This window comes from Mastomys coucha, unplaced genomic scaffold (genome assembly GCF_008632895.1).
Source record: "Mastomys coucha isolate ucsf_1 unplaced genomic scaffold, UCSF_Mcou_1 pScaffold7, whole genome shotgun sequence".
In the NCBI taxonomy this organism is placed as follows: Eukaryota; Metazoa; Chordata; class Mammalia; order Rodentia; family Muridae; genus Mastomys; species Mastomys coucha.
The window spans coordinates 83,599,167-83,623,589 of NW_022196913.1; the positions used below are offsets into that span (position 1 = coordinate 83,599,167).

The window sequence follows — 24,423 nt, forward strand, 5'->3', positions numbered from 1 at the left end:
AGGCTTCTTGTATGTTCATGGGCATCTCTTTCTTTAGGTTAGGGAAATTTTCTTCTATAATTTTTTGATGGTATTTACTGGCCCTTTAATTTGGGAATCTTCACTCTCTTCTATACCTATTATCTTTAAGTTTGGTCTTTTCATTGTGTTCTGAATTTCCTGGATGTTTTGGGTTAGGAGCTTTTTTATATTTTGCATTTTCTTTGTTGTGTCAATGTTTTCTATGGTATCTTCTGCACCTGAGATTCTCACTTCTATCTCTTGTATTCTGTTGGTGATGCTTGCATCTATGACTCCTGATCTCTTGCCTAAGTTTTCTATCTCCAGGGATGTCTCTCTTTTTGACTTCTTTATTGTTTCTAATTACATTTTTAGATCCTGGATAGTTTTGTTCAATTCCTTCACCTGTTTGGTTGTATTTTCCTGTAATTCTTTAAGGGAGTTTTGTGTTTCTTCTTTAAGGACTTCTACCTGCTGACCTGTATTCTCCTGTATTTCTTTAAGGTAGTTATCCATGTCCTTCTTAAAGTCCTCTATTATCATAATGAAATGTGATTTTAAATCAGAGCTTGCTTTTTTGGTATGTTGGGGTATGCAGAGCTCAATGTGGTGAGATAACAGTTCTTATGGTGCCAAGTAGCCTTGGTTTCTATTGCTTATTTTCTTTTCCTTGCTTCTCATCATCTGGTTATATTAGCTGGTCTTGTGGTCTCTGACTGTGGCTTGTCCCTCCTGCAAGCCTGTATTTCAGCACTCCTGGGAGACCAGTTCTCTCTGGGAGGAATTTGGGTATGGAGAGCTTTGGCACAGGGTCAGCTCTGAGGTGCAGACAGAAACCAGAATGATCCTTTCCCCAGCTGTTCCTTGTTTCCTGTGTCCTGATGGCTCCAAGGGAGGGTGGTGTGTGTCTGTCTTGGGCAAGGAATTTGAACAGAAGTGGTATTCTTACCTGTGCTCACAGTTGTGTTGGCACTCCTGGGAGACCAGCTTTTTCCCTGCAGTATTTGGGTATGTAGAGCTGTGGCACAGGATCAACTCCTGGTGCAGAGAGAAACCTGAACGCTCCTGTCCCAGGCTACTGCTAGGTTCCTGTGTCCTGAGGGTTTTGAGGGGATTACTCTGAGCAGAAGTGGTGGTCTTACCTGTGCTCACAGTCTTGTTGGCACTCCTGGGAGGCCAGCTCTCCCAGCAGTATTTGGGTATGGAGCTTTGTGGCACAAGATCAGCTCCAGGAGCAAATGGAAACCTGAAGGCTCATGTCCCAGGCAACTCCTTCGGAAATCAGCTCTCTCCAGGTGGTATTTGGTTATGAAGTGCTGTGGCACAGGGAATTTCCTCATTTCTATTGTTATGTCTCCCTTTTCATTTCTGATTTTGTTAATTTGGATACTGCCTCTGGACCCTTTAGTTAGTTTGAATAGGGGTTTATCTATCTTGTTGATTCTCTCAAAGAACCAGCTTTTGGTTTTGTTGATTCTTCATATCATTCTTTGTTTCTATTTGGTTGATTTTGGACTTGAGTTTCCTGGCTTCTACTCCTCTTGGATGTGTTTGCTTTGTTTTGTTCTAGAGCTCTAAGGTATGCTTTTAAGTTGCTAGTGTAAGATCTATTCAATATATATATTTTTTAACCAGGGCATTTAGTGCTATGAATTTTCCTCTTAGCACCACTGCTTTCATTGTGTCCCAAAAGTTTGGGTATGTTGTGTCCTCATTTTCACTGAATTCCAGGAAGTCTTTAAAATTCCCCCCCCCTCTCTCTCTCTGCCTCTCTCTCCCCCTCCCCCACTCTCTCTCTCGTTCCCTCCCTGACCAAGTTATCATTGAGTAGTGAGTTGTTCAGTTTCCACGTGTGTGGGCTTTTTATTGTTTTTGTTGTTATTGAAGACCAGCCTTAGGCTATGGTATTCTGATAGGACACTTGGGATTATTTCAGTCTTCTTGTATTAGTTGAGGCATATTTTGTGCTCAATTATATGGTCAATTTTGGAGAAGGTACCATGAGGTGCTGAGAAGAAGGTGTGTTCTTTTAGGGTGAAATGTTATGTAGATATCTGTTAAATCCATTTGATTTATATCCTCTACTAATTTCACTGTTTAGTTTTTGTTTCCTCTACTAGTCTCTGTTTAGTTTTTGTTTCAATGACCTGTCCATTAGTGATAGTGGAGTGTTGAAGTCTCCCTCTATTATTGTGTGGGGTTCAGTGTGTGTTTTGAGCTTTAGTAAAGTTCTTTTATGAATGTGGTTGCCTTTGCATATGGGGCATAGTTGTTCAGAACTGAGACTTTTTCTTGGTGGATTTTTCCTTTGATGAATATGAAGTGTCCTTCACTTCACTTCATATCTCACTTGATAATTTTTGGTTGAAAGTTTATTTTACTGGATATTAGGATGGCAACTCCAGCTTGTTTCTTGGAACCATTTGCTTGGAAGCCTTTTACTCTGAGATAGTGTCTGTCTTTGTTATTGAGGTGTGTTTCTTGTCTGCAGCAAAATTCTGGATTCTGTTTGCTTATCCAGTCTATTAGCTTATGTCTTTTTATTGGTGAGTTGAGTCCATTAATACTGAGATATATTAAAGACAGATGATTGTTAGTTCCTATTATGTTTGTTTTTCTAGGTGGCATTATGTCCATGTGATTCTCTCCTTTTGGCTTTTTTTTGAGATAATTAATATCTTGTCTTTTCTTTGGTGTAGGCATCCTCCTTGTGTTGGAGTTTTCCTTTTAGAATCTTCTGTAGGGCTAGATTGGTAGATAAGTACTATTTGAATTTGGTTTTGTCATTGAATATTTTGTTTTCTCCATCTATGTTGATTGAGAGTTTTGCTTTGTATAGTAGCCTAGGCTGGCATTTGTGTTCTCTTAGGGTCTGCACAACATCTGACCAGGCTCTTTGGTTTTTAGTGTCTCTGTTGAGATGCCTGGTGTAATTCTGATAGGTCTGCCTTTACATGTTACTTTGCCTTTTCCCTTACAGTTTTTAATATTCTTTTTTGTTCTGTGCATTTAGTGTTTTGATTATTATGTGATGTGAGGATTTTCTTTTCTTGTCCCATTGATTTGATGTTTTATAGGCTTCTTGTACCTTTATGACCATCTCTTTCTTTAGATTGGGGAAGTTTTCTACTATGATTTTGTTAAGACATTTTCAGGTCCTTTGAGCTGGGAATCTTCATTCTCCTCTATTCCAATTATTCTTAGATTTGGTCTTTTCATTGTGTTCTGGATTTCCTGGATGTTTTGGGTTAGGAGTTTTGAATTTTCTTTGACAACTGTGTCAATCTCTTCTACAGTATCTTCTACACCTGATAATCTCTCTTCTATCTCTTGTATTTTGTTAGTGATGCTTACATCTATAATTCCTGACCTCTTTCCTAGGTTCTCCATTTCCAGGTTTGCCTCCATTTGTGTTTTCTTTATTGTTTCTACTTCCACTTTTAGGTCTTGGAGTGCTTTATTCAATTCCTTCACCTGTTTGATTGTGTTTTCCTGTATTTGTTTAAGGGATTTATGGTTTTCTTTTTAAGTGCTTCTACCTGTTTACCTGTGTTTTTCTGTATTTCTTTCAATGAGTTATTTATATTCTCCTTAAAGGACTCTATTATCTTCATGAGATAGGATTTTAGGCCAGCTTCCTGATTTTTAGTTTTGTTGGTGTATTCAGGGCATGCTATGGTGGGAGAACTTGGTTCTGATGATGCCCTCATATATTGACTTCTGTTGCTTATTTTCTTGTGCTTTCCTCTTGCCATCTGGTTATCCCTGGTGTTTGCTGGTCTGGGTATCTGTGTCTGAAGCCTGCCTCTTTGTCCCTGGTTTGCTTCAGGTCTCCTGGTAGGCCTGTGGCTCTGGCTGTAGCAGACCTCCTCTGGGGCCTTCTGACTATGGGTTCTTCCGAGTGGCAGAGAAACTGCTGATCTCTTGTCCTAGTTACAGTAGATCTCCTGGGAGGCTTTCAGACTGCTGTGTCTTCAAAGGAGCAATCAAGGTATTGTCCTGTGTGAAGCTATTCTCAAAGGGAACAGCCTACAGACTGTGCTTTCTGTTCCCCTATGTGTAGTGGAACTCCAGGAAGCTTTCAGACAGTTGCTCAGTTGCCCTAGATGCCTTGGAGCCCCTTCGAGTTCTTTAGACTCTGGTGTCAATTGCCCAGTTGCCTTTTGTGCTGAGGAACTCCTGGGATGGCTTCAGGCTGTGGTATCTTCAGGGGAGCTGACTAGCTGCCTGTCTTCCCTGGTAGAAGGCACTGGCCATAAGAGGAGGAGAATTTGGGGGTGGGTGTTTTGGGGGGTCCACTAGGCTCCCAGTCACAGCTGGGAGACTTTGGGAGGGTTCTTACTAGTTGCCCTGTGTGTAGCAGATCTCCTGGATGCCACAGCCTGTGGTGTCTTCAGGGGAGTAGACTAGCTGGCAGTCTGCTCCAGCAGAAGGCACCGACCAGAAGGGTAAATTTCAACTTTCTTAAAACTGAAATATTAGATTAAAGATGATGAGTTTTTTACCTTGTCTGGATGTATTGAAGTAAAATTTTCCTAAATTACATGAGGCACCATTATGTTTAAAAGTCTTTCTTTTTTGTTGTCAGTTTAGTATTTTATCTGTGGCTTCTTTACTTTTTTCTAACTGAGAAAGTTATTTAGGTAAAATCTTGAAGATGTCTTAGAACTGTTTTTCTTATAGTTTGATGTGACAATTTCTTTTAGACGAATTGTGTGTTGGAGGAGGGGAGGAGGAAGGTAGAAAAATTGGGAAGAGAGAGAGAGAGAGTGGTTGTAGGGTGAGGGAGACATACTAATCTATTGTAGGTTGTAGGTTTGTCTTCTCTAGATGTTTGTACAGTAGGTTTGTCCCCCTTCCCTAGTCAGCTCAGAATGTGACTAAAGCTAGACGAGCCCTTATTTCTCTACTCAGTGAAAGCTTTTGAGCTGCTCTGGGTGTTTGCCAGGCTATGGTGCTGCTTGTTGCATTTCCAGCCTCTTTATTGCTTTTCTACAAAATCATTTCCTATTATTCTGTTTACATCTTCCTCTCAGCTTTTCCCATTTAAGTCATAGACTCAAAGACCTTCTGCGCTATCCTGACTTTATCCTTCTGTGTGGATAATATAGTGCATACATTCAATCATTTTGATTTGTTTGACATCCAAGGTTATTTAGTTACTCAGTTAAAATGTCTAGTTAGCTTTTTTCATTTTTTTTGTAATATTGGGGATTTGATATAGTTCCTTTCATACAGTAGGTAAAAGCTGAGATATATACCTATTTCCCTTTGTTTCTTGTTATTTTGAGTCAGGGCTTTGCTAAGCTAGCCAAGCTGACCTTGAGATTGTTATCCCTATATCCCAGGCTCCAGGGATGTATCATCACTCAAGCTTTCATAACTTTTGATTTAGAACATGTGTTTAATTACTAATTTTTCTCTATACAAGTCATTCAAAAGTTATATTTTTAAATTGCATAAATTAAGGACTTTCAGTTCTTTTAGGAAGGGGATCTTATCAATATTTTAGATTTGAAAGCTATGGTTATATTATTTTGTATTTCACTTTTTTCAAATAATTCTTATTGATCTAGGTGTATATAATTATAATTTTCTAAACTAATTTCCCCTCATATACATGCACATAAGGAATTCGTTCATTTCAGTGCATATATTTTTCACTTTCTTTTATTAGAGATATATTTAGAATGGACTCCTTAAGTTTGACTTTTGATAGGAATGACAACCAAGGTAATATACTTACAAAAGGGGTTGTAGGTAAAGAACATGACACTAAATGTTTTTTATAAGAGAGAGAATAAATGTATTCCCTTGAACTTCATTGTTTTGGATTGTAGTATTTTCAGTCTTTGTGGGTGAACACTAATAGGTAGTTTTAATCTTTTTCCAGAAAGGACTGTAAGCATTGCTCAAAAAGAATCCAGCCTCATGGAGAGAAACCAGGAAGAAACCCTGAGGGCCACATTTCTCTACCAGGAGGTCTGCTTGGCAGCTCAGAGACTGGATCTTTTCCTCCAAAAAGAAAATGCCCACAAAGAGGTTTTTAAGCCACACGTCCTGGCTCTCAGAGAGATGGTTCAGCAAGCCTGCATTAAACTCATGTTTCTCCATCCGGTAGTTTATGGGAGGAAGGCTGAAGAACTCTTATGGAGAAAAATATACTCTGACATTGTCATGCTGCTCATGAAGACCAACAAGAAGGAAATGGACACTTTCCAACATTGGGGAGAGCCCCTGCAGGCTCACCTGAAGGCTGGCCTCAAGTTCTATGAGCATCTCTTCCTGTTCCTTCAAGGCCATTATGAACTGAGGTTACAGAGCTACATTGATTGGCCTCACAGTACCATCCACTTGATTGGCTGTAAGAAAGTGGGACCGACATCAGCAGAAGAGACTTCCTGGGCCCGCATGGCTTGTCATCGCTGCCTACTCTACCTAGGAGACTTGTTCCGATATCAGCATGAATTCCTAGACCTGGCCACCAAGAACTTGGCAGAGAGATGTTACTACAGAGCCTTGTCAGTGGCACCGAATATGGGAATGCCCTTCAACCAACTGGGCGCTCTCATGGGGAATAAGTATTATGATTTGGAAGCCACATACTACTATCAGCGCTGCCTCCACGCTGAAGTGCCTTTTAAAGGAGCAGCTTGGAACCTCAAACGGCTCTATGATCATGCTGGAAAGAGGTACAGCTGTCTGAAGAGGTACCAGGGAAGGAAACTGTCTCACAGCCAAAGGCAGTGTTGGGACAACAAACGGCTTCTGGTTAGCTTCCTCTACCTTCAGAGCCTCCTGCAGCCTAAGAGAAAATTCAAAGCCGCAAGGCTTATAGCCCTGTGCCAACTGGTTCTTGATGACTTTCATCTCTGTCTTTCCTACCGGCCACATCAATCTGGCCTGTGCCAGGCTTCCACAGAAGACAAGCCTCCTAAAGGCTATCTGTTTCTTCCAGACTTTCTCATCTTCCACATGGTGGTTCTTTGTCTCATGAATGTGCACAGCCTAAGGAAATCAGGCTCAAAACAGCAAAAGCCAGCTGTCATTTTCACCTTGACTCTTTTCTCTTATTTAGTACAACATGTAAATACACGAATCCAGGCTGAGCTGCAGAAGAGGAAGTTGACTTCAGAAGAGGCTGCTCTAAGAGATGGATGCTGGGACAAAGAGCCTGGAAAGGAACATCAAGATTTTCTATCTCCTGGGCAACATAACAGCTACTATCAGAAAAGCCACAAGTGGTCTGACATTTGTAGAGAGAGTGAGGCCAGTTTTCACTCCTTTTGTGACTCAGATGAGACAGAGGAAGATGAAAACTCATCCTTAAGTTCCCAGGCACAATCAGACACAAGCAGTGAAACATCCCACTCTGACACAACAGATGAAGAAGGGAGTGGGTCCTTGGATTCAGATGAAATTCACAAGAGTGGAGGTCCATCCAAACCTAAAGGCGCTCATTCCAGAAGCAAACTGAAGGCATACGTACCTTCTGACAGTCTCCTTGATCTCTTGAAAACAACTATTTCTTCTAGCCTGCCAGCTCCTTTGAGCCAAAAACTCCAAGGAAAGCATGCCTCACCATTGGCTGCTGTCTTCAGTTATAATGCTCTAACACCTCCAACTGACCCAAGCCCTGCTGTCAGCAGTTTCTTGGGCACTGAAGGTGAGATGAGCAGCTTTCCTGAGACAGAATTCCACATAGGTTCCTCTTGGGAGCAGAGGTCCTTCATTACCCAGAACAATCTCCAGACCACTCAATGGAAACTGGACATTCTTTCTGCAGAGGGACTGTTGCCTACCATCAAGGTGATCCTGAGCTGGCTCCGCAGCAATCACAGCCTCCTCTTGTCACATTGGAGGAGTGTATGCAGTTTGTGGGACCACCTCTGTGTGTTGCTGAACCTGTTGCCCTCACTGGGAGACCTTCAGCATCCAGGCCTTTGCCTGTCTCACCATCTCCAGGACTTGCTGCAGAGCTGTCAATGGCCAAATACTCCCAAGTACCTTCAGCTCCCTGAGGACATTGCCCTGTTCCAACATTATCCTCCTCAAGTATCTCAGGATACGGCAGGCTTAGAGCAGGATCCGCCTCAACTCACCAACCAGGAGGAAGTTATCGTGCGTATTTGTTTCTTCAGAAGTTTTGGTCATTTTGCAACAAGACTCCCAGGACAGTTCTTGAGGTTTGACTCTAAGCTGGGTGTCTTTATGAGTAGTACCCTTGAAAGGTCCGAAAGTGCACCTCAGCAACTTCCAAGAACAACTCCAAGAATCAGACTTTCCAAAGACATAGTCCAGCTCTGGCTACAACGTGAAGTGGCATTGCTAGAGAAGACTCTTCGAGGTCCCCAGACTCGGTCAGTGTTGACCCCTTACCTGTTCCCGGACCCTAGGGCCCTCTGTGAGCATCTTTCAGTCATACAGAAACTAGCTACTAGTGCTAAGTTTTTTCTTATCATACCCAAGATTGTGGTTGACACACTATACATCTTAAAATGGGAAGACCGCAGGGCCATGGCAGCCATCACTTTTCTAGAGGACGAGTTAAAGAGAAGGAATCAATACATTCTCTGCCAGTCCTTTGTGTCCAAGAGGTTGGTGAGGCCCAGGATGACTAAACCAGACTCTGATGCCTGGGATCTCTACAATATTCTTGAGTTCTGCAAAAGTCTGCTGGACTCATCCAGACCAGGGATCCTGGATCCCAGCAGCATGGTGACAATCATTACTGGCGTCTGTTTGGAACACCCTAGAAATTTCTCATACCCATTGCAGCTGGTTCTTGGGATGGCAACTGAAGCTGGTGTGGAAATCAAGAACATCCTGAGTTTCCACAAAGAATGGAAAGTGATCAGTTGACACGCTCACGCATTCCTGTTCCTTGTCTTTCTAGTGCTTATCACCCAAATTCAATGTGCTTCTCTCTTGTAAGCACCTAATGCTGAGAGGCATTGTGTACATGAGTATTTATGTCTACCTATAGGTAGAGTTGTAGTGTAACAGCTTTCTGAGGCCTTCCTGTTTCCTGTTTAACCATCTTAGCTCTGTATTATGCTTCCTCTGGAAAAAACATCAACATTAACTCATTGTTTAGTGATCTTCTGGCAAAGCACCAAATTTGCACATCACTTCTGTGTCCAAATACAGTTTCATGAACATTCCGTGACTTAATCAAGTCTGTTTTGTGACATGCAACTTTTTTGTATATTGTTTTATTATGGTGGGACCACATCTACTATTGATACCACACCTCTACCATCTATTAAACTCAATAAATATAAAACTAAAATTTCATGATGCAGTGATGAGTTTTATTGATATTTCTGGTTGTGTCTAAGTAAGGATGATTGTAATAGCTCCCAGGATTGACAGGTTCCATCCTGCTTTGGTTAAGTTTCGAATACACACCACATGGTACAATACTAGCCTTTTAACCTACATCTGCAGAAAAACTTTCAGCTTTCATTGTTGTAGAACTGCCCCTTGTTTTGTACTGGCTCCATGGTATCTTTTTGAGAGCTGTTCTCAATCCCTTGCATCACTGGGAATCCAGAAAACAACTGGGATATTCTTTTAACATTAGGCATTATGGAGGTATTCCTGCTCTCTTAGTCCTCTGGGCCTCCTCAGAAACTCAGCCTCGGTCAAGTTGCTCCCCTCGTAAGTAGAGAAAGCCTACACGTACTTTCTACCTCACTTCCAGATCCCTACTATTTCTCTGTAATTCAGTGTTTCAATCAAATTTTCAGTTTTCCCTTTATCTGAAGATTTAAACTGCTTTGGTATTTCATTGAATTCATTGGGAAATTTTAACAAATTAAGAAAAAACTCAAATATCTCACCCTAATCTTACCACTTCTGATATTTATTATTCTCTTATGTTTCCCCCTGAATACATATTTTAGATATATAATTAATATTGGATAGGAATCTTTTTTGTGTTTGTACATGAGAATATGCAATCCTATGCACATGTGTCAGGGGATAACCTCTGGTGTTGGTCCTTACCTTTGACCTTAAGACAGGGTCTTTTGTTATTTGTCATAGCATACCCCAGACTAGCTGGCCTGTGAGCCTCCAGAGATTCTCTGGTTTCTGCCTCTCATCTCATATATGACTGTGTGTAACATTAAATGAGTTCTGGGTATCCAATATTTGGTCCTCATCATTGCATATCAAGTACTTTATCTAACAAAATATCTCTCCAATCCCAGATTAAAATATTTTCAGTTTACTTCAATTTATCTCTTGTAATCTTACATTATTTGTTGCCTTGAATAGTTGCTTTTGAACGATGTTTAAGTAGTTTTTCTTTTCCAACTTTATAGTATTAAATTATTAATCATATATATGATAAAGATTTTTGTTACATGTTGAATTATTTTCACAATAGATGGACAGAATGTTTTTAGTAAGTAAAATATACACATATGTTAGGTATAGTGTATGCTTTCAGTACCAGCACTTGGGAGGCAGAAGACAGGGGATTGGGTGTTAGAGAAGTCTGAGGGACACATAAAGATCTTGTCTCAAAATAAAATAAAAAATTAAAATAATTTACATATACATGTATTAAGTTTTTAAGAGTCATTATCTATAAATTGTTTATCTCCAAAGATAAAATATTTTATAATGTTTTGCAGCACCAAGTATATTGTAAAACTTTTCTTACTTATTATATGAAAAATAACCACCTTATGGGAGTGTAATACTTACATAATTTTGCCTATTTCTGACATTTGTCTTTAAAGATTTTTGTCCCATTATAAGTAATATAAACAATTTATTGCATATTCTCTTGATCATTAGAATAAATTCCCAGAGATAGTATTACAGGCAAGAGGAATTGAACATATAGGGTTCCACATATTCAGGAAAGAAGTTTTTCTTCCAAGCCAACAAACTTCAAATTCTTAGATGCAGTTTTGAAAGCAGCTTCTTCAGCACATGCTATCTATGTAATTTTAACCAGTCTATTATATTTGTGGGCAGTTTCTAACACATTTACCTTTTTTTCTTTTCCTTTCTTTTTTTAAAATTTAATTTAAAATTTTACTTATTCACTTTATATCTAGCTCACTGTCCCCCTCCAGGTCAGCCCCTCCCAGAATCCTTCTATCATCTCCCCTCCCCTTCTCCTGTGAGTGGGTGGCCTCCCCCCACCCTGGCTCTTCAAGTCTCTATGAGTCTAGGCACTTCCTCTCTCATTGAGCCCAGACAACACAGCCCAGCTAGAAGAACATATCCATTTTTTTTCAATGAATGGATCAGTGGACACTTATCAGACAGTTATGTGTTCATTTTGTATCTGTTGTCTCTCTCCAGTTTGCTCTGAGCATAGTACCCTTCTTCAAGGTATTAGAAGACTTTAGAAGAACAAAGCAGATGCCACACATCAAAAAATGACCTTAAACATGATTTTTGTTGATATAGCCCCTTTCTCTGTAGCTTAGACTGGGCTTCTCCATAATGCTGTGCCATGCAAAGCTTGGCACCTTGACCTGACTAGGAGTGGTAAGGGAATGAAGAAAGGGCAGACATATACATAGAGAAGCTGGCATCAGATGGTCTTTGTGCACTCTGATGGAGGGATTAACTACCTCTGCACCTGGGACCCTCCGGAACCTCAGGTACAGTGGGAGGGGTCAGCAAATCTTCATCTTGTGAGTATTCTCTGGCTGTGAACATTCAGGAAGAGGAAGCAGTTGCTAGTTGTTTTGTTTTGTTTTCACAACCTGCTTAATCATTTGTATACACTTATACTTGGACCAGACAAAGGGTTTGTCATTCTTTTTTTTTTTTCCCCCCTTCCAAGGCAGGGTTTCTCTATGTAGCCCTGGCTGTCCTGGAACTCACTCTGTAGATCAGGCTTGCCTCGAACTCAGAAATTCGTCCCAAGTGCTGATATTAAAGGCGTGTGCCACCACTGCCTCGCTCTGACTGCTTTTAGATATCAAGAAAACCCAGCTTCCCAAACTACCATTAAGCCCAGCCTGTAGAATCTTAATGGGTTTTAAACATTTCAAACATCCATACACACCTTTTCGTTGGACTTGTATCTTTCTTAATGTCACTGTTTCTCCAACAAATGTTAATCCAGTAAGCCACTCCTACTTGCTCTACTGTCTTCTTAGACATTTTTTGAACTTCTACATTCTGGCGTCTGTATTTATGGCTCTGTTGGATTGCATTGACCAAGATGAGTCTGATGCAGAACAGCTGATGAATTTAAATTTGTTATATGGGTGGGTGGGAATATAGTGCCAGCATGCTTAATGAGGTACTAGGTTTAATCCTATGTGAAAATTTTCTGTTAATTAATTAATTTGGAAACTCTTTAAAGGAAGAAGAATCAAGCTTGTTATTTTCCTTTTTCTAAATTTCCAAGTTTCCTTTCCTCACCAATGTTATTTGATAGATGTTTCACGTACCATTGAGCATCTTTCCCCAAAGTCTATGGAGCTCGGAAGTCCATAGACTTTAAAACAAAAAAAGATTTTTTCAATCATCTGGAGAATAAATGGAGCTTCAGAAGAATTGGTCCATGGTTGTTTTGTTCCTGGTGCTCAGGCAGAACATCATAGCGGTGGCAGTTTTTGCCATCTCCCTGTGAATGGGAAGTCATGATATGGTTTTCTGAAGAAGACAGACTATTTAATGCATGAAAAATTATCACCAGACAAAGCTTTTGCTTCTAAGGTCATGGAGGATATCCTTCTATAAGTAGATTGTTTCCCACCTTTTTTTTTCCCCTCTAGAATGTAAGAAGGCATGTTTATATAGATGAGTAAAATGAAGTCAGTACAAAAGCCTGCCAGCTACTCAGTGTCTTAACTCATATTCCATCACAGATAGAGCTGGCTGTGAATAAATAGATCTCAGTCACTTATTGGGACCAATAATGTCTCTGTGGATATCAGGGATATCACAAGAGGTCGAATTGTGGAGAACAGAAAACAACTGCCCTCTTACCCTACCGTAATGTTCCATCTTTAATCTACTCTATCTCATGGTAGATAGAATTATCGGAACCCCAACAGGAGACTTCATCTCTACTTTGAGATGGTATTTACATAAGAAGAAATTACTTTATGTGTGAGGACACTGGCTTGTCTTTACAAGGGAAATTTTATGTTTTGGTTGGAATAAGTTTGAAGGTAAGTTATGTTCAGTTATAGAAAGTTGTTGTAGCTTCAGCTAGATAGATTTTATATATATGCTTTACTGTGTAAATCTCTGCCTTATTACAGTATATATTTCATAGAAACAGAGAAACTATATTATGGTTCAGTCATATATTTTGACCAAGTACTATTATGAATTTAAACCTTATGTTGTCATTTGCTTTCTCTGTATCTCTGCTGGATTTTTTCAGCAGAAATTATTATGCTTATTAGCCCATTTTCTCTGTAGTCTAAGTGACTTTATTTGTTGAATACTAATTCCATTTTCCACTTTTCTTCAATAAAAGCAATGTATAATAAGCCCACATATCTATATAGAAAGATAAAACATATTCTTCTCAGAAAGTTAGCTCATAGCTGACAACTATGAAATCTACAGGACATAAAGTCTTGGTTAGAAGCTGATGCTTCATTCTTGAGGCAGAATTCCTTTTCCCTCAGATATACCATTATTCTGTTCTTGATGCCTTTATACTGATTGCCTTTATGCTTGATGCCTTTCAACTAATTGATTGAAGCCCATTTTATCTGTTGAACTAATAATCTCTCTTATATAATATTATCTTCCCATAAACATTAGCCGTATAAAATAATCTTCACAACAAATTTAATGTCCAGTTAATTTTTTTTTTACGGTAGCTCAATCATCTTAATATTCAAAAGTAAGCATTATACTTCAGCAGCAATATCTTAATGTTTGGAATATTTGAGAAAGTAATTATAACAACTTAGAGATGGTTTTAAAAATATCAGTTTCAGATATTATGTGGAAATGGGTTTATGAAAAGAATTCCCAGCCCTCCATGTAGACACTGACATACTCAAATACACCAAATGCATTTGATATAAACAAAGTACTGTAGACTGGAGAGGAGATTGTGACAATGCCTGGAGTGCAGTCTGGAAGGAATATTTTTGTCCAAAGTGCCTCTGAGTGATCACTTCAATCCATTGTCCCTCTAATCCAAGTCCTCCTCCACACATGTTGACAAATCACTGCATCTGCCCAGCTGATTTCTTTGCTTGCCCTTCATCTGGTCGACCTCCATCTTGCTTCCTTCATCATTGTTTTTTTGTTCCTCATGTTGCCCTTCTCAGTTAACAGACAAAAATGGCTTAGTGCACACACACACACACACACACACACACACACACACACACAGTATGTCCATATTTATTATGTAAACAGTTCAAGGATGGATGGCTGTAGTGAATTTTCTAGCTCCACCCATCATTTCTTCTCCTTCTAATATACATTCTATTTTCTAGCCATGCTAGATAGCTCCACTGATCTACACTCTTACCTACATTTTCTTTCTTTTTATATCCAAGCATTTTCACCGAACATTGGATCCCCCAGAACTGGAAAGACATGAGCTGGAATGTGGGTTTTGGGAAACTAAACCTGGGTTTTCTACAAGAGTACTAAGTGCTCTTAACACTGAACCATCTCATCAGCTCCTTTACTGAGTAATCATGATTAAGTTAGTTCATCTCCCTTAAATATTATTTCCTCCTTTAGATATCATCCTCAGATATTATTTATTTTAAAGAATAAATGGAGTCAAATATAATAATGTGGAAACTTTATAAAGGAGTGCAAATATCACTGTTATTTCTGAAGCTGTTTCCTACATGTGTGTCTTATGGACCCTTTGTCCATGGAAGACATGACTCATTCTATTATGAAATCACATTTATATGATTTTATGAAATTTTCTCCTTTGCTTTCTGATCTATGAGTAAAAAAAGAAATACTTCTTTTCTCACAAAAGAAAAATGTATATTCCTTTTTTTGTTTAATTTTTTGATATTTAAGGTATATGAAGAGAAAATATGATAGTCCCAAAGAGCTGTTAGAGAAATGTTGCATTGAAATAGTTTACAGTGGGAACATGGCCACTTACTAACCCATTCCATATATATGGAATATATATATTAATATATGCATATAGAATATGTGTGTTACTGATTAAATGTGTAAAAATTGGAAACATTTCAAGATAGGTTAGCACTGTGATATTTTAAAGTGTCTTCACTAAAGACAATATTAATCAATCTATGAGTTTAAAGAAAAGCAATAAAACCTATGATGGCCAAATTAAGTTTTATCTATAAAAATAAACCAGCCCTGTTAGAAATTTAAAAATCCTGATTCTTTAAGTGGCCCAGGAATACATTGGTGGTTGTTTTATTTGCTTTCCTGCTGCTGTGACAAAATACCCACTAAATGGATACTCGTGAAAAAAAAAAAGTAACCCAGGAATGCCTTATTTTGGATCACAGTTTAAAGGCACTACCCATCAGGGTAGAGATAAGGCTGGAGCTTTAGATCACATTGTATCTATGTTCAGGAACCAGATTAAGTGAATACTGGTACTTTTCCCAGTTTTTCCTTTCATTCAGGCAGGGACCACAGTTCATGAAATAGTATTGCTTGCATTTAGAGTAGTTCTTTCCTTCTCATTTAAATCACTCCATAAACTCCTTCACAATTTCTTCCAGAGGTTTGGCTCCTAAGTAATTCTAGAGATGTGAAGGGAACAATCAAGATTAATCATCACAGTGGTAGTTGATCTTTTCTACTCAGCTTATGCTTACATTCTCAGAAGTGCAAAATATCTAGAACTAGTTATTGATTTCTAACTCATAGAAACTGTATATGTTTGAAGGGGATAGAAATAGCGACTGTCCTGATTCAATCATGTTATAAATTTTGTATATATATATGTATATTGTGTATATATACATATATACACATACATATACACATATACACATATATACATATGTCTATACATGTATATAGTTATTTGCGGTCTCATAAATTTGTACTGTTTTGTGTCAAGTACAAACAAAAAGTAAATATATAAAGGGATCATAAATACGAAGAGATTTTTTTTTGAAATTAAAGTGGAATACCACAGGCAACCTATGTTATTTTTTTTTTAACAAAATGAAGCTATATGAGAAGGGGTGTACTTATTTGTAAGCAGCTATCTTTGATTCATCTTCATGGTACCCTATTTAAACACTCCCACTCTCTGCTCCCTGAAAACTCGGTGTCAGGAAGGAAAGCTGGCATTGTAGTGGGAACAGATGTGCAGTCACTTCCTTCCCTCTAGCTTGGCTAGGCTGTCGATAAAATTAGCAGTCTATACTAACACTGAGGGTTTGGAACACTGCCTCAAAAAAGCAGCATTTAGAATGTGCTCATGGCTTAAAAATCTTATACCAAGTGGAACTGCCTTCTTATCTCTGGTTGAGTAGAAGTATCGGGAGAAGACAAACTGTGTGGTTGCATTATAGTGGAATTTCTTTTTATGATGTGGGAATGAGGGCTCTATTTGCCCACCAATGGTAAATACTGTGTACATACTACTTATTCTGAGTATCTATCTATCTTTTCATTCTCTTCTCTGGTTTAGAATCCCAAATGTTGGTGATGCTTCCCTGCATATGTGTTAACTCAAAATCTCCTGGGCAAGGTGAAAGGAACAGCAAATATTTAGCTGGATTTCTCTGAAGTTCCCACACTTGGTGGTGGAATCTTCTGTTACCCAAGCAGATGCTGTGGCATTTCCTTTATAGGTTTTGGTTTAGTCTCTGAAGATGCTTGGATTATCTGTTTTGAGTTGTTATGCTTTGGAAGAAGGAGGATACCAGTCTGTGCACACAATTTAATAATAAATCATTTGAATTATATTCTCTGGGAATAATAGCAAGACATTTAAAAAATAAAAATAAAAACAGGATGTTAGCAACCTGAGTAATTCTGTTTTAAGTAGTGCCAGGTTAAAGGCATGATTGAACTATTTTTATTCACCAAATACAATCTTGTCATGTTAACATTAGAAAGTAGTTGAAATTCTCTAGAAATCAATGAAAGAATTGTTCACTTGAACTATGGGGCCACATGTGAGATGTTTTAAGGAAAATTGGTCTCTGGTCTTCTCCTGTAGCAGAAACCCTGACTCTGAAATGAGATCAGATTTTTAAGTTGCCACTAAATGAACAGCATTTAGCATTTTCCTTCCTCTAAAAGAGCTCATCAAGTAATTGCTCTCTAATAGCAGCCGAGCAGGATGACAAGCAGGATGAGGCGTGATGAAGCTAATGAAAATTTAAAGTCACCTCCATCCTCTGTTGGCTTGGAAAAAGCCCATCAGAGCAATGACACTTTCCACAGATAATGACATACCTTCTAAGATGATTGAAAGCAATACTTGCAGGAAGCACAGTGAGTCCTCCTGCTCCCCTAAATACAGCCAGTTCAAATTATTATAGTTCCTGGAAGGCTTTCTGATTTTCCTGTGCTAAATAGTACTGAAATTTGACAATTTCAAAGGTGAAAAGAGACTGAGATCCCTGTATTTAACTATAACTGATCTTGTAAATGTTTTATATAATGTCTACATAGTCTATGAGACTTTCACTTAAAGTATCTACTTTTAGATCCTGAACTGGTTCCACATATTTTTGAATTTGTTCCAGGAAACTTGCTTTAAAAATTGGGACATCTTCTAAATTACACAATACAGGAGTTTTGTCAAGGAAGGAAGGATCTTTTAAATTTGGTTTTACCTAACAACGGATACTGAGACAGTGACATTACTACACATATTTTATCTAGGAAGTGATCCCACAGATTACAGAAGCTATGGAAGTTGAGAAAGGAGAGTGCCAAAAGGAGAGTAAATGATAGATTACTGGTGGTGTGTAGATGATTGAGGTATAACTCTTTGGGGAGTCATATTAGAAACCATGAAGAATTTGCCTTAGTATTATCCCACCAATGGAAGAGGAAGAGGAAGCAGGGTTATTTATCTATGACCCTGGGGTTTTAGGAAATCCTGAAGGTGGGAGTTCTTGTGGTACTGGAGGAGCCCTCATACAGAACAGAAAGAATCAGCATTTGAGTGGGGAAAGCTGTCTACTCTAGCCATCAGCTCTACAGCGTCTGGAGGTGATGACAGAATGGATTGAGAGGTTGTGGGACTGAGTATACAGTAAGTATACTCTACAGTAAGCACACCATCAAATTTTCATATGCCCTTCTTTAATGTGTATCCTATTCCTCACTTCATATGTATAATAAATGTGCAATTATATATGTATAATTCACTCCTGGGTAAAGATTGGGAAGATAGCTATGTGACAGGATTGAGAAACAGCTCAGACTTGGACACTGGCAGGGAATTATAACAGTATTATAGTATTAAAGTACCAATATCCTGAGAAGCTTTGATTTTTGTTGTTGGTTTTAAGAAGTGCTCTTATTGTCCCTTTACTTGCTTATCTTGTATCAACAATCACCATGGTGTATCAGCCACTGTCATAACTCTTGTGGATCAAGTCCTCTTGGCTGTCACCATAGTCTTCTCTTTATTTTTGTGACAAATACTGTCTTGGCATCCTGCTTTGCAAACAGACACAGGGGAGCCTGTTTCCATGAAATACCTTCTATTGTCATGTAATCCTATGAAACACCACAACATTGATATTCCCAACACCAACGTGTTCCTTACTGTTTTGGAGAGAAGGAATATCACTTCAGCCTTCCAAAAACATAGCTGATTGGCAGGTATCTGGCTTCATTCTTATTTTTGCACTTTACATATATATATATATATATGCATATTTTAATTAACATTTTGAATTAATACATAATTATATCCTCCTTTCTCTATCCTCTCTCTAGATCCTTCCAAGTCCTCTCATTCACTTCTGCTGAACTTGAATAGGTCTTTTTTTATTGATTATTTTATTTATTTACATTTCAAATGCTATCCCCCTTCCCAGTTCCCCCTCTACAAGCCCCTCTCTCCCCTCCTCCTCCTTCCTGCCTTTACAAGGGTGCTCCCCCACTTGCCTACCCACTCCTCCCTCAGTGGTGAATAGGCCTTCTTAAACACAATGTTATTGAAATTCTGTGCTATATAATCTATGCTGTGTATGATGATCAATAGTATATGCTCTTTGTCAGAATCTAGGACCCTTGACGATCAGACAACAATAGCACTCCCCTTCCTCTGCTCTGTTGTGTCAGTCCAAAATACCTCATTTCTGAATGCATACGTATACTCATGCTCTTAAAGGTTATCAAAAATTGTAAGTAATGTGTAATATTGAGGCATCTCACTAGAGAACAAGCTAATAGATGTAGCACATTCCTGACACTGGATTTTCATTTGTTAGCTTGTGGTATCTGTAAGAGGTATTGTTATCCCATTACATTAAAACTTCATTGAAACTCTCTTCATATATGCATATGTTTATAATTTAGGGGGCTTCAGAGGTACTAGTTTTTCACATGACCCTCGTCCATCCAGTCCTCTCATTCTCCTCCACATAACACTTGCTGTTCTGTTATTTTCCTTATCATGCTCTTTCTTTTTTCCCTTGAAAGCTCCTTTACCAACACCCTGACCTCTATGGGAATTCCAAACAATACAGAAAGACCTAAAGATTCAAAACCAACATCCAAAGATGAGAGAAAATAGGTGACATCTGTGTCTTTCTGGGTTTGTTTGTTTATTCAGAATGGTATTTTTAGCTCAATGAATTTACCTAAAAAATTAATAATTTAATTCTTAAAAGCTGAATATTACATTATATAAGTTTATCACATTTTATGATTTATTCATCTGCTAATGAACTGTTGTAGAAATTACATTAAATCCCATCTCGAGTTTCTACCCTGCATTTGACCAATTAGTTCCCGAATGAAAGACACACACAACTTTTATATTTATAATAAGCCTTAAGCAGCAGAAGAGTTGGGTAGCTGCCTACCTGTATGCTGTTAGCATCTATTTTCCTATTGATAACCCTGAGTTATTACTTATTATGTTTCATCTGGGCTGCTCTTTGCTCCAGTTGGTCAGCCCTCAGGGCCACACTCTTCTGACTCTTAGTCCATGCCCACTCCTCCTTCTGTGCTCTCTTCTTCCTTGTGGTCTTCCTGTCTCTGCAAGCCCCTGAAACCTAAACCCCACCTATGTCTCTTCTGCCCAGCTATTGGCTGTTGCCATCTTTATTCACCAATCTGAAATAACATGGGGGTAGGTTTACAGGGGCTATGTGCAGACTTCATGACTTGGGGGGGGGGGCTTCTCATTTAACATTACAATAGACAGTAAAAGACAAAACGTCAACATCAGGCTGTTTTCATTTCCTGGTTATTGTGAATAGAATAGTCATAGGTCTGAGGGAAACCTACTATTACTCTAGTATTATCTACTATTACTCTGCAAATTGGACACATTATTAAAATGACTCCTAGTAGCCTCTCATTATATCCATAAACTAGTACATCTCTCAAACCTCATCATAAAATCATTTTTTTGCAGTAGATGGCAATTAACACGGAAACTCACAACTTGTTAAGGGACATAAAAACAAGTAACTGAAGCACTGAGCCATAAATGGGACATCTGTGTTATGTCCTTTTTGCTTAAGGCTCAGGGATCATTGTGGAAGAGGGAGAAGAAAGAGTGGTTGCATGTATCATCTCACAGTGGCTATGACAGTAGAAACAAGATCTGTGTAAACTCAAGACAGTCAAACTCCCAATATGTAGGGGTGAAGTTTGTACTATATGCTATTCTTAGCTGAAGGAATGACACATTGGTACTTTATAGCGTCTAGATGAGGGAGAGTTAGCGTTCCTTAAAGGCATGGCCATGGCAGGTCTAATGTGCTCCAGGGGATGGCCGCACACTTATGAGTATACACCTAGCACTAATTGGACTCAACAGTTCAAAAACTGAATGAAGGTTATAAAATCAGGTGGGAATGAAATTGGGGGAGGGTAGGTCTATGAAGTGAAGGAGGAAGATGAATATGATCAAAACACAATGTGTGAAATTCTCAAAGATCTAACTAAACACTTTTACAAAGTAAAATGATTGAAAAATGCCCCATTGAATGTCTATTGTTGTGATAGTTATGGAAAGGCTGACAAATTATTACTCTTCTCTTTGGAATTGAAAAGAGTGGTACAATAGATTTATTTAAAAATTTACTTGGCATATACATATTCATGGGCTGTAACGACTACCTTCTGAAGCTCATTACAGGAATTAGTAAATGACTAAAACTCTTACTATTATATTTGAAGAGGAGGTTTGAAATTTGTTTTATCCTGCACAAAGAACTTGTTTGATGTATATTTCATGAGCTCTGGGTGGGAGGGAACATTTCATATTGCAATATAAGCAAGCTTCTAATCAAACATTTATGTCAGCAAGAATTTTCTTTTGTAGAAGAAAGATAATATGATTAAAAAGCTTAAATAGCATAATCATGCCCTAAAGTCATGAATTCTATTTGGGAAAGACAGAGACCAGGCAGGAGCACCAGCAATGGACAGTTGCTGACAACTGCATTGAATCAAGAGCATGACACATGGATATGGCTTTTGATCTTGACTTCACTGGGAAGCCCCTTAACCTGCTCTTGTAACTGAGCCCTTTCTGTCACACCTACCTGAGTAACAAAGCATTTGAAAGTGTTAATTTTAAATTTCCCGTGTCATTTTTATGTTTGAATGAGACAAAACAAAGTCTCAGTCAAAAACTGAATATTGTTTGTGAATAATTCCTGAAGGGGATAGAAAGTGCTTTAAAATGCATTCATTTCAGCTGGTGTTGACATAACAACCACTGGTTTCTATCCATTCCTTCTGTACAAGTTGTTATGGAGAAAAGTTCTCAAAGACCCTGAAATCATTTTTTAGGAAACGTGCATAAACTGGTATCCTGCATCAGATCTCCTATGTTCTCCCACCTCCACTATCTTATGTGTGGATGTTGAGAAACTGTAATAAATCTGAGATCTGAGTAATGATTACCGGGCTGTTCTCTCTCTTCTGCTTTTCTCTCTGATGAGATCATGGCTATCCAATTGTCATTGTGTGTGTTGTGTTATATTAATGATTTAAAAGGCATTTGCCTACTGCAGACATTCAGTGCTGCCACCTGTGGGTGGGCCATGCTGGAGTTATATTTTGAATGAGGAAATTTTGTTCAAATGACCAGTGTCCTTGAGATACTGGGCCCAGCTGAAGGCTTGTTGTTTAGCCAAGAGCAGAAAATGGGAGAGATTTTACTGTTTTCAACCCATGCCTTATAAAATACTCACAATATCTCCTGCTGTGTCATATGAGTCAACAATTCATTAATCTTAAATTGTAGCTTTCATGGACCTAATACTAGAAAGACTAACATTACCACAGTACTTAACATATTATAAGTTTCCAATAATCAACTGATTATTAGAATAAAATCTGATAATTGTAGTAAAAATTCAATGCACTAACACATTATAAAAATTGCTATTGATCAATAAAAATTAGATTCTAAATATGAATGAAATATAATTTTGAGTCTTTCTATGAAGCTTAAATTTACTTTCATTGATGTCATGTGAATTTCCTGAGGTTTTCCAAAGCCAAAATTTCTTTTATGTAAGTAATCTAGTAAAATAATGGCATTCAATGGATCCTCAGTATTGATTAATGAACCTTCTTTTAGGTTTTCTTCTAATTAAAGAAATCAATATTTTATTTTATTTTTCATAATTCAGCTTAGTTTAAAAGCTATTTCATACAGGAAAATTTAATTTTATATAAGCTCAGTTCTATTACTGGCCTTGATCTGATTACTTTAAACAGAGAACTCATGCTTTGCTAATAGCCTTGTGTGAGTAGCAAAATTTATATAACCTGATGTGACCATTACATGATAAAATTTTAAGACAGACATAAAATTTCTTCATACCATTTTCCAAAAGTTATTCAAATATTTAAAAATTTAGGACCTTTACTTATCCTGAATTGATGAAATATTCTGAAAACCAGGTCTTTGGGTCCTCCAAGCCCTTTATAGAACACATATGTGTATCATTTTAGGCATTAAACTGTTCTATATATGCTTTCCCTAGCAGGTTAATTAGTAAAAACAAGCATGCATCTTGGAGTTTGACAATGTTAGACTTCAATTCTAATTGATATTCACCATATATCCATCTGGCTTTGGTCATTTTCTAACTTGTGAGAGTTCATTATTTAAAATTCTAGTAGCGATGCTGCTTATTCAGGGAAGTGGAGAGGATTGTATTAGCTAATGTGTGCATGACTTCAGGCATATCTGAGAAATTTTGTACACCTAGGTTGGATAGAAACCTTGCAAGATAAACCCAACATACTTACAAGGACTTAAAAAAATATCCTTAGTAATTAAACATTTAACATTCCTCATTGCTTTAAAACCCAAGTGGGGATTTTCATAGCTAGACCTTTACTGTGTTTATCTGGGTCTTTACAAAAGAAGCAAACCCAGGACTTAATATGAACGTTCATAAGAAAATAATGTAAAGGGAACCAAGAGAATTTTGAGATCCACAAGACTGTGACATGAGTTGACCTCAGGAGAGGACAGGGGGGAGAAGAGATTATATGGAAGCAATACAAATCCAGTTTTGTTTTACGTAAAATTTCTACAGACACCAGTAGTTTTAAGACTCAGTCTCCATTAAAGGAGTCTTGCATCTCCCTGGAATAGTTCTGCCTTGTTATCCTTGCTCTGCTCAGTTGCTGGCCAGAAGAATCCCGTAGAAAGTAAGGTTTTCATGTGCTATTGTACAGGTATTGACAAATAGTGGCTAGGCTAATCAGTTAGTTATCCCTGCAGCTGGAGTTTAGAGTAGTACATTTTAAAAAAACATGTTAAACTTTTCTCTCAACATCCTGACTTCATCCCCAGCATCATTTTCCTTTAATCTTCAATATCTGACAGTTTCCATATCCATGTTTATCATAGGTCTTGTTATTCCTGAGGAATATGCTGCTTCTGAAAATGACTCAGGACATTCTCCATCCTCTAGGGAAAGCCCATTAACTGTCCTCTCTCTCATTGTAACTTCTGTGACTTTGCTTATCATACTCAATCCAGTATCTACAATGTATCACAGTAGTCAGTATGTTGCATCCAGTCCATTTTTCCTCTTTTCTCAACTGTATTCACTCATCATAATTCAAATTGCATTTACATTAAATTATTCTATCACTTTACAACAGAACCTTAGAAATGGTTGAAGATCTTCTTGATCTTTCCCCACTCTGTTTCTTGGTCTCAATCTATACATACTGCTACCATTTTAACCATACAATGATTCTTCAGCACTGGTTAAAATCTGTGTTTATACTCTGCTTGTACATGATGCAAAATGAACA

General features: G+C 38.1%; 1 protein-coding gene across 12 annotated transcripts in view; it reads left to right on the forward strand.

The window, feature by feature from the left end:
* Positions 1-9,295, forward strand: part of LOC116081431 (protein SMG5-like) — a 136,232-nt gene extending 126,937 nt beyond the window's left edge. For all 12 annotated transcript variants that reach the window (XM_031357979.1, XM_031357977.1, XM_031357978.1 and 9 more), the window contains one exon: positions 5,894-9,295. In XM_031357979.1, coding sequence (XP_031213839.1) covers positions 5,894-8,862 — 2,969 coding nt within the window. In that variant the 3' untranslated portion in view covers positions 8,863-9,295. The remainder of the gene's footprint in view (positions 1-5,893) is intronic.
* The last annotated feature ends 15,128 nt before the right edge of the window (positions 9,296-24,423 follow it).